This window comes from Pogona vitticeps, chromosome 3 (assembly GCF_051106095.1).
Source record: "Pogona vitticeps strain Pit_001003342236 chromosome 3, PviZW2.1, whole genome shotgun sequence".
NCBI classification, from domain to species: domain Eukaryota; kingdom Metazoa; phylum Chordata; class Lepidosauria; order Squamata; family Agamidae; genus Pogona; species Pogona vitticeps.
In genome coordinates, this window is record NC_135785.1 from 118,550,120 (window position 1) to 118,565,539 (window position 15,420).

At 41.3% G+C, this 15,420-nt stretch overlaps 1 protein-coding gene across 1 annotated transcript in view; it reads left to right on the top strand.

Annotated features, from left to right (window-relative positions):
• Positions 1-14,239, top strand: part of ERCC6 (ERCC excision repair 6, chromatin remodeling factor) — a 63,109-nt gene extending 48,870 nt beyond the window's left edge. Inside the window, exons 20-21 of the mRNA XM_020808773.3 lie at positions 570-648; positions 2,672-14,239. Of these exons, the coding sequence (XP_020664432.3) occupies positions 570-648; positions 2,672-3,106 (514 nt within the window). The 3' untranslated portion in view covers positions 3,107-14,239. The remainder of the gene's footprint in view (positions 1-569; positions 649-2,671) is intronic.
• Positions 14,240-15,420: the final 1,181 nt, after the last annotated feature.

A 15,420-nucleotide genomic window follows, 5' to 3' on the forward strand; every position in this document is an offset into this window, starting at 1 on the left:
TAAGCCCTGGGCAAATGTGACTAAAAGCACTAACCCAGGGTGTGGAATGTCCTGTCTGTACACTGTTCTTCTCAGCCCCACCCTTTAATTCATCAATTACACTTAGGAAGAAATGGTCCCATTTTGTGTGAATGAAGCCTTTTTCCATAAGGGCAGTAGCTCTGCAGGAGAGGCAAATAATGTCTTCCTTGTGTACTGTCAGCTGTTGCTTAGTTGTAGCCACTTTGTCTTAGGAAAAAAAGGTGTTATTAGATTAAAAGCCTAAATGCCATGTGAGGAACAGGATTTGAAAAGGGAGTGAGAGCTGGGGACATAGAAAGAGTAAGACAGAAGATGGGGGAGGCAGACGGAAGGAAAGGTTTAAGTGATAATCTGAATGAAGAGGGCGGGTGGTGGATTTATGTATATAAATGGGCAGGTTTGTGGTATTAACCCTGCCTGGTTGTGGCAGTGCCTCCAGCCACCTCTGGTATGTGACTCTCATGATAAAAAAAAGTTCATATTTGTGATGTGTCTATTACATCTTATGGTATGAGTGTGAGAAGAACATGCTTCTTGGTATCTTTCAGGTGTAGGTTTGGTCAAAAGAAGAACCCAAATACGGCGATACCGTCGTCGTCTTCCCTATCTCCAGGAAAGAAGTGCAAGGTAAAAAAAAATTATAGCTAAGAAAAATACTACTTCATTTTAAATGTTAATTTTTTTGATCAATTATGTGATCATTTTGCATGTTTCCTCATTCTAGCTCCATAAAATACATAAGCTTCAGTGACATACAGCAGTAGTACATTCCTTTCATTGCAAATCAAGGGGCAGTGGCTGACCTAATGGCTTATCTAAGAAGTTGAGGCTAGGTACAAAATAAACTAAAAATGCTTTACTTGATGCTTTCAAATCGTTTAGTGAACATACCAAAATTTATGAGAACTCTTCCAAAACGGCCGTTTAAAAATGGACATTTTAGTGTAACACAGTTTGATATGTTTTGTCAGAGTTTAATGCTAGCACATGCCTCAAAACAGAGGTGCTGTGTAATTGGAACTGCTGGAATTTCAAGATGTTTCTGTAAGCCCCTTATTGCTACCGGGTATAGTCCATTTTTTGCATTTATCAATGCAGATCCTCTAAGGTGGTGGGGCAGGCAGACATTTCACTTGCCCGGTGTTGTTATTTGATAATATGTATGGAAAATGTGGCACTTGGCAACTGTTTTACTTAGTGAAAATGCACATACTTGTACACCTAATACTACCCAACATTTCCTCACATAAGCGTCTATATTGTGATGTCTTCTGGCTTTCAACAGGTTAAGCATAGTGTATAGATAAGCTATTGCCTCTTTACTTGCAAATGCTGCCTTAAATTGTTGTTGTGGGTTTTCAGGCTCTTTGGCTGTGTTCTGAAGGTTGTTCTTCCTAACGTTTCACCAGTCTCTGTGGCTGCCATCTTTAAAGGACAGGAGTCAGAATTCTGACCTCTGGTGCAGTTTGTTTGGATAGTTGTGATTTAACATAATGATTGCTGGTGTTGTCCAGTGACCGGGTATATATTGGAACCACAAAACTCAGCATCCACACCAGAATCAAAGAACATGAGAGACACTGCAGACTAAAACAACCGGAAAAATCGGCAGTAGCTGAACATGCCCTAAAACAAGCTGGACATGAAATTCTTTTTCAAAATACTGAAGTACTAGACAACACCAGCAATCTGTATGTTAGATTGCAGAGAGAAGCCATTGAAATCCATAAACACCAGCATAGCTTCAATAAAAAAGAAGAAAGTTTAAAACTCAACAAAGCCTGGCTCCCAGCACTGAAAAATAAAGCCTGCAAAAGGTCAACAAACTCTACCCAGCCATAAGGACCGGTGATTGCTGCACACAAAAGATCAGCTAACAACACCCATCAATCACAGTGACAGATAATCTCTCCCTGTCACCACAACAAAAAACACGCTGATCACCACAATCACCCATCTCCTGAAAAGGACAAAAGCTGATTCCACAGCTGTAAATACTCAATTATCCGAACAAACTGCACCAGAAGTCAGACAGAGTCTAAAGATGCCGGCCACAGAGACTGGTGAAACATTAGGAAAAACAACCTTCAGAACACAGCCCAAGAGCCCGAAAAACCCACAACAACCATTAGATCCCGGCTGTGAAAGCCTTCGTGAATATGCTGCCTTAAATATTTTTTCCTAGATCTTTGGTATGTTCGGTACATGGCTAGAATAGACTGGGCTAGTTTCATATCTGTTCTCAGTTTACACAGGACTGGGCAAACTGTGACCCTCGAGATGTTGCAGGATTGTAGCTCCCAGTCTTCTTTACCACTGGTTGTGCTGGCATGAGTTGATGGCAGTTTTCTATCATCTGAATGGCCTTACTTCACTCATCTCTACCCAAGATTGCACTTTAGCCTTCCCCAATCTGGTATCCCCAATTTCCAGGAATCCTTGGAATTGCAGTCCAGCAACATCTGAAGGGGTGGGTTGTGCAATGCTGATGTGCTTCATCACTACAGGACTATTCTTTATGATTAGACTATAACATGATCTAGTGAGGTCCTGACTAGAGGTTTCTAGTCTCACAGTTATGTAACCATTTGAGGGCCAGACTGTATAAATCTGAAAACTGCCTCCCAGAAATGTCCATTTTCTTTTGCAGGATACAGAGATAAAGAGAAAGGAGGATAGAAATGAAAATATTGCTGATGCTCACTTCAGTGGTAGAGTGGAAGCAGGAGAGTCTTCTTCAACTGTCCCAGACTCCTCATCTTTGCTGGCCAAAATAAGGAAACGAAACCGTCTGACAGTGCCACAGAGAGCAGATGACCAAATGGAGGAGCAGCTTCAGCGAACAGGGGCGCCTCTTCCTCCCACAACAAAGCATTATGAGTTGTTGATGGATATCCGAACTTTCGTAGCTTTACAGGCCCAGGTGCCTGGTCAGGCTAGTACCCAGGAGATACTGCAAGAGTTTGAATCAAAGCTGAGTGTGGAACAGTCTTGTGTCTTCCGAGAGCTCCTAAGAAGCATCTGCACTTTTCACAGGCAGTCAAATGGGCAAGGACTCTGGAAACTCAAACCAGAGTTTTTATGATAGTTTTTGTGATAGTTTTCAAGTGGGGACACTTGTGGCTTTTTAGTCCTCTTTTTAAATAACGTAATGAAATAGTATGTGTACATCAGTACACTGTTTACATAAACTATGACATCTACCTCATAATGCAACAGTAGAAACCTAGGGAGTGGGGATGGACTATTGCTTTTAAAAAGACTTGAATGTTGACTAGACCTCAAAATCCATTTCCGTTACAGTTCCTAATAAGCCAAGTCACAATCAGAAAAATGCACACTGTTGATCTGCATATATAACTGGACCTCTTTACTTGGAGTCAGTTGACTAGTATGAATAAGAATTATTTCGAGTGCCAAACTGTATTTGTACAGTGTATTCCAAAGGAACATAATCTGTAGGAGAGTCTGGCACAAGGAAATATAATGGAAAGATCTAGAATTGTTTAGGTTTTGGAAATGGTGATGGGCAGATTTCTTTCCACTTCAACACTGCTGGGCTCAAGTTTTGGATTGATGGAATGAGAGAACAGAATTGGTCTTCTAAATGTGGAGAGAGAGCCGTGTTCTCCCTGGTTGTCAGCTGAACACAGTTGTTCCAAACCCGAGAATTAACCGCAGGGAGCCTCCCCTGCCATGCCACATTCTTTGCTTCCTTTCCCATGTTGCTGAGCCTATTTCTGTGACCTGTTCAAGTCTGTCTTAGGTCAGCCATTTTCTCCAAAAGAATCCAGGTAACTCACATCACACTGTACAGAAATGCACCAACCATGAAGGAAGAGAATATCTTTACCCACCTTGTGCTCACTCTGAGCTCTCTTCCTAACATGGAGTGGGAAAGGGAAGTTTATCAGTCCGATCCTCCCTCTCTCAGCGGCACTGGAAAAATGGTGATTTGTGATGATTCGTGGCTATCCATGAACTGTCACAAATCCTCCAAAAAACATACTGGTTCACAGTTCATTTTTCGGACTCATGCCAGGCGGGCACCGACCAACTGAGCCCTTCCTATTGCCTCTGTTGGCTCCCTACCTGGTCCTGCCGCTGCTGCCACCACCATCCTCAGAGCGAGGGAGTTGGGTATCCTTCCAGGAGTCAGGTCCGCTGCCAGTGCACATGCGCCCGCCACCCAGCTGAGAGGCACACGGTGCAAAGAGAGCAGCTGACTCCAAGAAGGAAAGCCGGGCCTGCTGTCTCTGCACATACGCCCGCCTATCAGCTGAGCAGTGGGCACATGCACGGACGGAGCAGGCCTGGCTCCTGGAAGAGAAGCTGGGCCCACTGGCTTTGAGGATGGCAATGGAGGAGGTGGCAGCAGGACTAGGAAGGGAGGTGATGGGGGCAGTGGGAAGGGGGCGGGCGGGCATCCATTTTGCCGAAACAAAACAACGTGCTGAGGGGAGAAAAGATTGGTGCATCAGCAAAACAGGATCCCCGAACCAGATTGCAAACCAAACCAGCCAGATGCACCAGTTTTTGTGGTTCATGATTCAACTCATGCCCATCTCTGTTGCTGAGGTTATAACCTCCAGTCAGTCACATGAGCAGCTGAGGGGTGGGAGGAGCACAGACTGGTAAACTTCCCTTTCTCACTCTATGCTGGGAAGAGAGCCTCTTCCTTTATGGTTGGTGCATTTCTGTGCAGTGTGATGTGAGAAGGTTACCTAGATTGTTTTGGAGAAAATGGCTGACCGAAGACAAACTTGAATAGGTCACAGAAAGATATGCCATGAGAAGGATATTAAAAAAAAAATATTTTCATCATTCCATTAATTTTCATTATATTTATTATCATTTGTATTATTTTTGATCCATAAGAATAACATACACTCACTTCGCAATGAATTTTACCCATTTTTGTCATTTCCATTGATTCCTTTTCAAGTATATATACCATTGTTAATTTCTATCCAGTGTGCCATTTTCAAGGATTCTACTGCTACAGGAGAATAGACCTGCCATATTTCAGACAGATGGGTATCAAAGTACCCATTTTAAACACAGTCAATCCTGTACATGTTTGCTGAAGTGTACAGTCCTCTAAATCCAGAGGAACTTAAAATTGCAATGCAGTGTTGATCAGATGTTGTAACTTCTTTTTAAAATGGTGTATGGGTCCATCCCAGGAACTGTTTAGACATTTATTTGTTTTTAGAACAGTTCTTGCTTAGAAAAACTTGCTCACTGAACTTTTGTGCTTAGCAACTGTTCAATAAGCCTTTGTAGAAAGATGTGGAAGCTACAGATTGTGGCATATATGCTTGCATATTCTCATTAACCTGTCTAGGAGTAACCCCCTTTTGCACTTCCTGTGTGCACTCAATGTCTCCTCCGGAGGATGCTCCAGAGCAGTGTTGTGAATGTTATGGAGATCTGAGGAGGAGGGAGCGCACCCATATTATGGCTGCACAGAGGCTGTGTAGGGAATTTTACTCCTTCTGACTTAATTCCATTTATGTGCTCTTTTGTCAGCACATGTACCAACCAAAATGTGCAGGTCACCTGGATATAATACAGACTTTTGTCTAGTCTGTGTGAACGTCTCTCCACTGGCACTTTAGGATGTTTAGCTGAACATGCTTAGGGTGTCTCCATGATCAGTAGCCATTATAACTAAGGTGAAGGGAAGACATGGGGAGTGGGCTCATCTGGATCTTTACGTTATTACCATCACTCTTCGTGCCTTGCATGCTGTTTCTCCTTCATGGTGCTGCCTCTTTACTTTGAAATTGCTAGGTCTCATTCCCCCTGTATGTTTTCTGCAAATAGGCTGGATTTCAGAGGCCTCTACTGTGCACAACAGGAAGAAATGCAACAGCTGCAACTTCACCTAGCATGTGACAGTGGGAGCTGTACCTCTTGATATTTTGCCTGCATATTAGGTACAGGGGTGCTGGGTGAGAGAGAACAACCCTGGCTTTCAGTTGTTTTCCAGACTAGGGCCAGAAGATCACAACTGAGATAGCTCACTTTTGGGTGGACCTTAGTGCTTGCAGTTCACTGTGTATATCCAGTGGCAAGTTAAATATGAAGGGATTAGAAGGAAAGAGGAAATAGCAGGAGGTAAATGATACTTTGAGGAGCATGTGGGGAGTAGAGAGGAAGTTGGGGGGGAAAAGGGTGGATAGCATGTTGCCTGTGAGTCACATGCAGTTCCTAGGGGCCCACATCTGGCCTCTCAGGACCCTTGGCAATTTTGCCATGATTTGAGGGATCCCTAGTGCCACCCACACATCCCACTTTATTTCTTTTTTTAATCATATGTTTTTGGCCATTAGAAGACATAAGGAGGCTTTTTTTGCTTAGGAAAATTGTGTTTCTGGGGGTGGTAGAGAAGGCATGGGGTCACAGGAACAGGCACAGTTCTCCAAGTCTGGAGAACCATGTTCTGTATGACTCTAATGTATTGCTGCTGAATCAGTAAATTGTATCTGACACGGGGAACCTGTGATACGGTATTTTTAGAGCCAGTATCTTTACCGAACTTTGAGTTTTACGGAGCTTCCTGTTACTTGTGGCAAAGAATGGAACAGTTTCCAAAGTAACAAGTTAAAATTATGTTGGTCATTGCCACTTGATAATTCCAAACTTCACCTCTCTCTGCTGTTTCCTCCCCCCCCAAAAAAGCTCGGTTTCTGCACTGCTGTTTCATGATTCTTGGGCCTCACCCGTTTTCAGCTCCCCCAAGGGAGGTCTGAAGGGAAAAAGCTAGTGAACCCTTGGGTGATAGCGCCAAGATCATGAGTGTGACTTGCACAAGTCCCCTACCCCAATCTATTAATTTAGCTTTAAAATAACTTACAATTAATCCATAGGGATTGAAAATAGATAGGAGATAATTTTGAAAATGCCTGGAAATGTGCAGTTAATCAAGTCAGGTAACCTGTGTTGACTGTCAGTATCTCATCAACTGGGACACTCGGGAATGGGCATGAAGTATTTCATGCCTCTTCGTTATAAGTCTGCTGCACAGCAGCACAGCTGCCACACATCCCATTCGCCCCACCAGCTCACCCACCAACCTGCCAGAGCACGCAGCTCTTTCCCTCCTCATCACATGATCTTCCAGTCCAGGCAGGATCCCAGACTTCCTTTCCCCACCTCCTCCAGCAGCTGGCTACTCAAAGACAGCACTGCAGGAATACTTTCCTGTCCTGCCTACTCATCTGAGTGGCTAGCTGCTGGAGGAGGCAGAGAAGTGAAGGCCAGGCTACTGCCTGGACTGGAAGATCATGTGACAGGGAGGGAAAGAGCAGCACTGTGCTGGCAGATCAGTGGGTGGAGAGGGAAAGGAATGCTCGGCTGCTGTGCAGACAACTTAGGATGAAGGGCCACAAAGTACTTCATGCCCATCTCTACTCACAATGTACGGCTTTGACACATTCCTATATCAATCTGAAAACATCACATTCCATGTTGAAAGGAGCAGTTTTAATCAGGAGTGTGAAGCGCAAGGTAGACATCTTTTCCCCATCATGTGGCAAACCTGAGAATTGACTTGCAGTCTAGATAATACTTAGCAGAAATTTAGAGATTATAATTTAAAAAAAAAACTATTCTCTTGCACTTTAGTAGGAAATTTTAGTCTTTAGGAGTAATGTTTTGTTAAGAGTCCATGCAGAACTAGAGCAACAAAGTGTGCTGCCTACAATACTGTCACCTGCATGGTTGTAAATAGCATGTCCAAATTTTGGCTAACTGCCATTAACAGTTTGTTTCTGTAAACAAAAACTGGTTCAAAATAAATGTCCCAATAAATTTATTTATCTTTTTGCCTCTTACGTTGAGATGTTTTGTCCCATCCAAAGTAAAATGGGGATTTAAAAAGAAAGGTTGCATGCAGTTTTCTTGTTGACCATATTGCAGTGAGCAGAGGCGACATGTCGTGGTTTCAGAAAGCCCCACTGGTGCTGTTTCTTCATTTGGGAGGAAAAATGATATTAGAATTCACTGGGATCAGGAAAATACCCCATAATGCAAGATGTGTGTTCTTTTTATGTGACACCAAGCCACTTCTGACTTGCAACAATCCTAATAGGGTTTTTGAGATATTTGAGATGTTAAAAGAGTGCTTTACAATTGCCACCTCATAGTCAGTTTCTGTGACCAAGCAGACATTTGAACCCAGCTTTTCTGAGTTCTCATCCAACACTTTGTTCTCAAAGATGTGTACTTCCCCCCCTCCCGATTTTTGTTTTTGTTTCTATTTCACCTTGTATTTTATATCTCTGAATGCTTGGGAACAGCATACTTGATTCAGCACTAACAGATACTTCTTTGGATATGGGACATTTTTATGCCCACATAATGCAGTATAATTCTCATTGGGATCCATTTCAAAGAGGGGCGGTATCAGAACACATGCATACTGTTAGTACTGAAATACTGCAGGAAGATTCTCCAAGGAAGATTCTTCTTTGTGTCAGAAAAACTGCAGTACAATTAATAAATATATAGAGAGTTGGGCATGAACTAAAAAATAAACCAGGAAGTTTGTTTAAAATCACAGGTTCATTGGTTTGGGTCCATTTGGGTTCATCAAAATTGATGAAGCTGAGCTGACCTGAACCACAAATTTTTTATGATTTAAAGAGTGACCAGGTTCATTCCGCCACCCACCCCTTTGCCACTGCTCCTGTCGTCTCCCTACCTGGTCCTGCTGCCTCCTCTTCATCCTCTGCCTCTGCCACCATCTTGAGAGACAACAGGCCTGGCCTCCCTTCTGAGAGCTAGGTTTGCGGTCCCTGTGCATGCGCCCACCTAAGGCAGGTGGATGTGGAGAGACAGCAAACCTGGCTTCTGGAAGGGAAGCTTGGCCGCTGACTCTCAAGATGGCAGCGGAGAAGGAGGCAGGACCAGCTAGGGAGGTGAAGGGGGCGGTGGAAGGGTGGCGGGCAGGATGTGGGCATGGAGGAGTTAGTTTCCCATCCCACCTCCAGGCATGGACTATTTAAAAAACAAATGACTTAATGGTTTGTTTTTTAAAGTTTGAATGGTTCGTAGGTGGCCATGAACCATGAAGCACTATTTTTGTGGTTCTTCTCCCTAAATAGATAATAATTTTTGCCCAATAATGGGCAACATCAAGAGGTTTAGGGCAGCTAACCTCACATCCTCCATATTACATATTGAGGGGCGTAGAGTACACTGGCATAGGTGTGAAGTTTCCTGTTCTCTGCACTTGTAAAGGAGTGTGTTAATGCAAATCCCCATTTTCTTAGGTTCACTTTGGTTCTGCTAGCCCTGGTCTGTAGCCTATTAAATTACTTCCAATAACTCATCTCTCTGGCTGAATACAGACCAGACATTCCTGGGGGTTGATCCATTTTAAAAGATGACTAATTATTACTTTCCACATTATCTTGGCATTCTCTGCTGTTCCTTCAAGATTCACTGATCTGAAATAAACTTTTCCCTGATTTTAATCTGGGAAGGGCAGAATGGTAGCATTTGGTGGATGTGCATTTGGTGTAGATGTTTGGAGTCTTAGTGTGTAGGGCAGGCCCAGGCACAAGAATACAGTTATTTTAATGATATTTACAAGGATGCAATTTCCCTGAAGACAAAGGTGAAGAACCAGAGGTTCTGCCCCAAAATGAGTTTTTATATGGTTTAGACATTTTGCTGTAAATGCAGAAGCTGAGTACATTTTATTTTTATATAAATTGTGTTACAGACTATCCTTGATTTTGCCAGACACTGCAGTGTTTAATAAATACGTATATGGGTCTCTATTCTTCCCATTTTGTCAACAGCACAGTTACCAATTTCCAACTGCAATTCCCACCCCCCACCACAGCAACCTATTTTGTGTCCAACTACACAATAAAAATGGCATTATTTTGGTGGATTAAGCAATAGCTTTCCTTCAGCATTTTGCTTCTAGGGATCTGCCTTGTGATTGGTTTGTCTTTCTGCTTGAACTCCAGAGGACTGAGATATTGCCAGAGGATTTTAGCAGGTGTGCTTCACAAAAAGAAGCACAAGCATATGCATATTCTGAGAATATACAGTTACAATGGATTATTGACAGCATTGTTTCTTGGCAAATTGGTCCCAGTAATCCCCACCCACCTATTTCAAAAAGGAAACAAGGGAACATACAAGAAACAGAATATACACAATGATTGTATTGAGAAATAGCAGACGTTGAAGTGTTGTTTTATAAATGACAATAGGAATGAGTGAATAGAACAACTAACTAGATGAGTAAAACATAGCTGCTTGAGAATGAGGGGATTTTCAAATCAAAGAACTATACATGGTTGAGAGGGTTTTAAGATCCAGGCCAGTTTGTGGGCCTAAGCAGGCTGTATTGGGCTCGATATAGGCTCAAGGAGGTAGTAGGTGTTCTCGCTAAGCGAATGTAGTAAGATTGATATGTCAAGCTCTCCAAAGACCTACTGTCATAAATTTAGTACAAGTGATGAGAGAGAGTCAACTCATTGGTATTTGGGAAAGAGTTTTCAAAAATGACTTACTAAGGGAGGAGTAAATGATCTCGGGAGTCCATCCCTCCTCAGAGACCATCCTACCTTTCATCAAAAGCTGCCACCCCTGCCTTAGGAGGTTATCTGTTTGTCATCTCTGACAGTATTTGGGTCAGATTCTGGATAGCCTGTAATTGTAATTGAGGGTGTTCATTGATCACTCTGGTCCCTCCCTAAAGGAAACTCTACTCCCCAAAGTAGCTCAGGCCCTGATGCCATTTCTGACTGTTTTGCAAGCACTGCTTATTATTTTGATGTCTTTTGCCATGTGGAAAATGTTGCTTAATTTTCAGTTGAACAAAGTTTTGCTTATCTCGCCATATACATTCCAGCCCCCGAGAAAGAAGATGCCAAGGAGTTCTAAATGTTCACTCAGGAATCAAACTGTTTTCACTTTCTTGATACCTCTATTACATCTCAGGAAAAAGAAAAGACTGACTTTTTCAAAACCATACAGATGCCCCATTTCCAGAAAGAGCACTGTGTTGGATTGGCTGTTTACAAAGGGTTCTTTCTTGCACTTTTCAGCTATCGGGCAGAAATGTATTAGGAAGTCTAGTCAATATGTACAACATCAGATTTCACTGACTGTTCCATTACCAAGTTTCCCGAAACTCATTTTTCCACTATCTGTGTCTCGGAGTTCTCCATGTCTCCACCATTTCACTTTAGATTGATTGATTGACTGATTGCACTTCTGTGCCACCTTTCTCTCAGGCGGCAGGACTGAAATCTGCCATAGATTTAAAGAGCACATAGATAAGCTTATAACTGATTGAAACGGGTGATGCGTGTTCTTAATTTATATTTATATCATTCAATATATTTAAACATTTCAGCTTTCACTTTCATTTTAAAAATTCTTTTGAAATTAAAAAGAAAAAAATCATTGTACTGTACAAGGTACAATCCTCTGGCTGGTTTTGTTTCTTTTTAGTTTTTAGTGGGTGTGACTGATTTGGTTGTGGGATGAACTGGCAGCTGCTAGGTCTAAAGTTGCTCAGAGTCCCTGTGATATTTATTGTGAGAAGAAACTCACGAACAGACCATGCTTCAATGAAGGGAAGTGGTGGGTTGTACCTGCTGGTCCAGAAAATGGAACCAAAACTGTTAGATTTAAATTACAAAAAAAAAGAGTGTGACTAAAATTAGGCATATCAACAAAGGGAGCAGGGAGCAAAATAATGAAGGCAAAGATGTGGCACCTTTAAAGACTGTTTATAATTTGAGCTTTCATGGAACAAAGCCACATATTCAGGTATAAGCGTGAGAGTACAGAGACTACATTGTAATACAGAGCACCTTCAGGAGAAGGGACAGGTGAAACACTTCTAGAAAACTCTGGAAAGGGTCACTCACCATAAGCCAGAATTGACTTGGTGTCACACAATTATTCTTGGCCGAACTTTCTTGTTATAGTGCCTATGACTTCTCTTAAGCGAAATCCTTGACCCCAATTCTAAATGCTTGTCTAAGTCTCCTTGTTTCTATGGCAGCTCTTAGGAAGGTTGTATACTATACTTCCTAAGGCACTTAGAATCAACTGTGTCTCCTGATTCAGGTTTACCCTTCTAACTGAATTTTTCCCCCTCTTGGCTCCTGTTTGAGGATTTATTTTATTCAAATCGGGACAATTATATTTTAATGATAATTACACACATTCAAGTCCAATCTGCCTTATGGTGACCCTTTCCAGCCAGCTAGCTCAGTGAGTCAGATGTGAGCAGTTCAATTCCCCACTGTGCTTCCTGGGAGAATGGCCAGCCTGCATTGCCAAGCTGCAGTCCCAGGGGTACCCCCAGAAGCTGGGAGGGGTAAGCCACTTTGGAGTGCTCACAACTAGAAAACCCTGGAAAATCGGAACTGATTTGAGAGCATGTGATGAATTATGTCTCAAGTGCCCACGTAGATAGCATTCTTTTAGTGTTCCACTGGACCCTCGCTTGAGGCCCCAATTTAAAAGCAGCCTTCTGCCACAATTCTTTCTCTCAATCCCCCGGTTCTGAAACAGCTTCTATATCTTTCAGGCCCTTTGGTTCTGAGGAATTGTTTTTTTTTCTGCATCTTCTCTCACAACTCAGGTTATCTGCAATCTGGGCTCTCTGAGACACTTTTAGGTTGTTTGTGTTTGCATGTCTTACGGAGGCTTTTCTTTAAAGGCCTGGATTCCTTCTGGCTCTGTTCTGTGGTAAAACCAACTTTTTGCCTAACCCTTTCCTTGGATAATAAACAGTCTTGGGATTTGTCTATTTTATTTCTCCATACATTCCAGCTAAACCTCCACAGATTTGAGAGTTTAAATATCCCATGGTCGTATTATCTTCTGTATCCATCTCTCTCTCTCTCAAGACTTATTTTAAAAAGGATTCTATATGATCTTCTTTATTGAATTCTGGAAAACTACTCATATCTGTGGCAGACTAATCTCATCATGAGAGATGTTTAGTTGCCAAAATAGTCTTTAATGCCATTTCTTTTAATTTCATATTATACAATTCCAGTTCAAACATTCTTTCCTGTCACATTATTTCATTCTTGCTATTTTTTCTTAATTAGCTCATGAGTTTTCCAATCCAGTTTCTTTTACTTTACTTTCCATATTTCCTTATTTTTACTTCAGGAGCTATTTTGTAGATTTATTATTGTTACTCTTACTTCCTCTATTCCAGTGACTGCCTGCTTTATTCAAACCTTTTAACTGAATTCACTGAAATGCTAGGGTTCTAACAAGCTTGTGTCTGTTAACTGTAATTGTTTGAGTTTTAACTATTCTCCTCATTAATTTCTTACAGATTGCCCAAACTTGTACCTCATAAATTACTGATATCAGGGTTTATTTCTTTGTCTTCCATCTCCCTTTCAGGAAACTTTCTATATCACTAGCAGGTGTTGACAAAACAGAAATGTGCTAAATGTTCTGACTCCCTTCCCCCTTCATCAGTCAAATAGGTCTCTCAACCACTGTATAGCTCATTAGGAATGAGTATTTTGGCTGAAGGATTTTGGATGATATAGTTTAGAAAGTAATTATTCATGGCACTGAAACAAAATAGGAAACTATGGACTCGTCTTCATAAGATAATTTGGAGTGTGGCCTTACTGCTACCCTAACTGGTTAAAAAAAAAGCTTCCTCCCTCTGTTCCTCTGTTCCATGGAGGAGCAGAGGAAGGAAGTAAATTTGCCTATTTAGTAGATTGATTGATTGATTGATTAATGATTGATTAAAGGCTAAAGATTGATTAAACTATAATGGTTTTTAGTTTTTAATGATGTATTTTAGAGATATGCTCTCTTCTTTTGGATTGAAATATGAGTTATTTTCCGAAAATTTTGTAGCTAAAACTTATAACTGTAAGTAGTTTTTTCTAACTTAAGCTCTGCCTAGAACTGAAGTTTTGGTTTTGGATTATTTATTTGCAACTTTCCTTCATTGAGAGACTTTTGAATGGCAATCACACCTGCAGCCTTTAACAACTCAGTAATGGATTTTTGTTTAAACATTGGTGCCTACAGATTTCCATAGCTGTAAAACTGATTACCATGTCACTTAAATGTGCTTGCAAATTCTCAAGGAATAACATATCTTCAACAACTCTAAAGTACTGTATTCTTATGCTTATGAAACAAAGAAACAATGTAGATGAATAAACCTTGTAGAAATTAACAATCTGATCTTGCCTGCAATTATTGCTACAATGAAAATATTTATACTTTGATACCTAGATGAATTTCTGTATGATTGGAAATGGTTGTGTGGTTCACATTGGAATTAACCTTTTTTAGGGATAAATGCCAGCTGTGATGAACGCAGGCTTCTAATTTCTGCTAGAGATATGACCTCACGTTTTGCAACATGTTGCTGTGGCAAAAATCCCCCTTCTTGTGCCCTCCCACATCCTGGAGAAAGTTGTCAATTTTTCTTTTTCAAAGTGATGCAATACATCAACCCTGTCATGGTACAGTTTTTTTTAAATACTTCCTCTGCCCTCCATGGAGCAGAGGAAGTGTTTCATTTGCCATTATTGTGAAGTGGCTAAGCTCTTTTCTTAAGATACTTCGTGATACTGGCAATTGACAGCAGAAGGGAACTTGACAGATGCAAGCTTGCTTTGATTCATTTTCAGCATTCACAAACACTGAAAATGAAGTAAAACAGAGTGATCTTAAAAAAAAAAAGTAGAAGTCTCTGACAGGGACCCAAGATCAGCGGGAAAAATGATTAAGGAGGTGTAGAATCTCCTCAAAATAATAATGTAACCATTGTCCAAACTAAAGCTTTCCTCAGAATTAAGGTAAACTAATGCCCAAAGGCCCCAGAACAATCAGAATCTGCAAAAAGTAAAATTTCATAAGAAAAAAATTAAGCTGCAAAATGTATGTGTGTGTCTCTGTATGTGTGTGAGAGAGAAAATATGAAGGTGAGTGGTTTTTTTTTCCTTCCAAGCAGGAATTGTTTTTTGTTCCACTGATGCCTCTCATTTCCCTGCATTCTGATTGGTTTCTTTACCTTCATCACTAAAATTCAGTTCTGTATTGCTAAATGGCAAGTTGGGAGGGGAAAGTGCATTGTACCACCTTTCTTTAGTCCCAGAAAGTAAATAATCATTTTGTCCTGAGGCAAATGATGTGATTGTAGCATCTTGTCAGGGTATACCCTGGACATGGAACCTTGGAAAGTACCCATCTATTTAACCTGTCCATACTGTTCCATTGTCTTCCAGCTTGGCTATAGCCTTGTTGCCACAGCAATCATGTATCTGTCTTTTTCCTCAATTCACAATTTACGATGCAAAAGTCCAGGCAGAGAGAAATCTTCTGCCATTTTTTTTTTACATCAGGAAGCAGCCA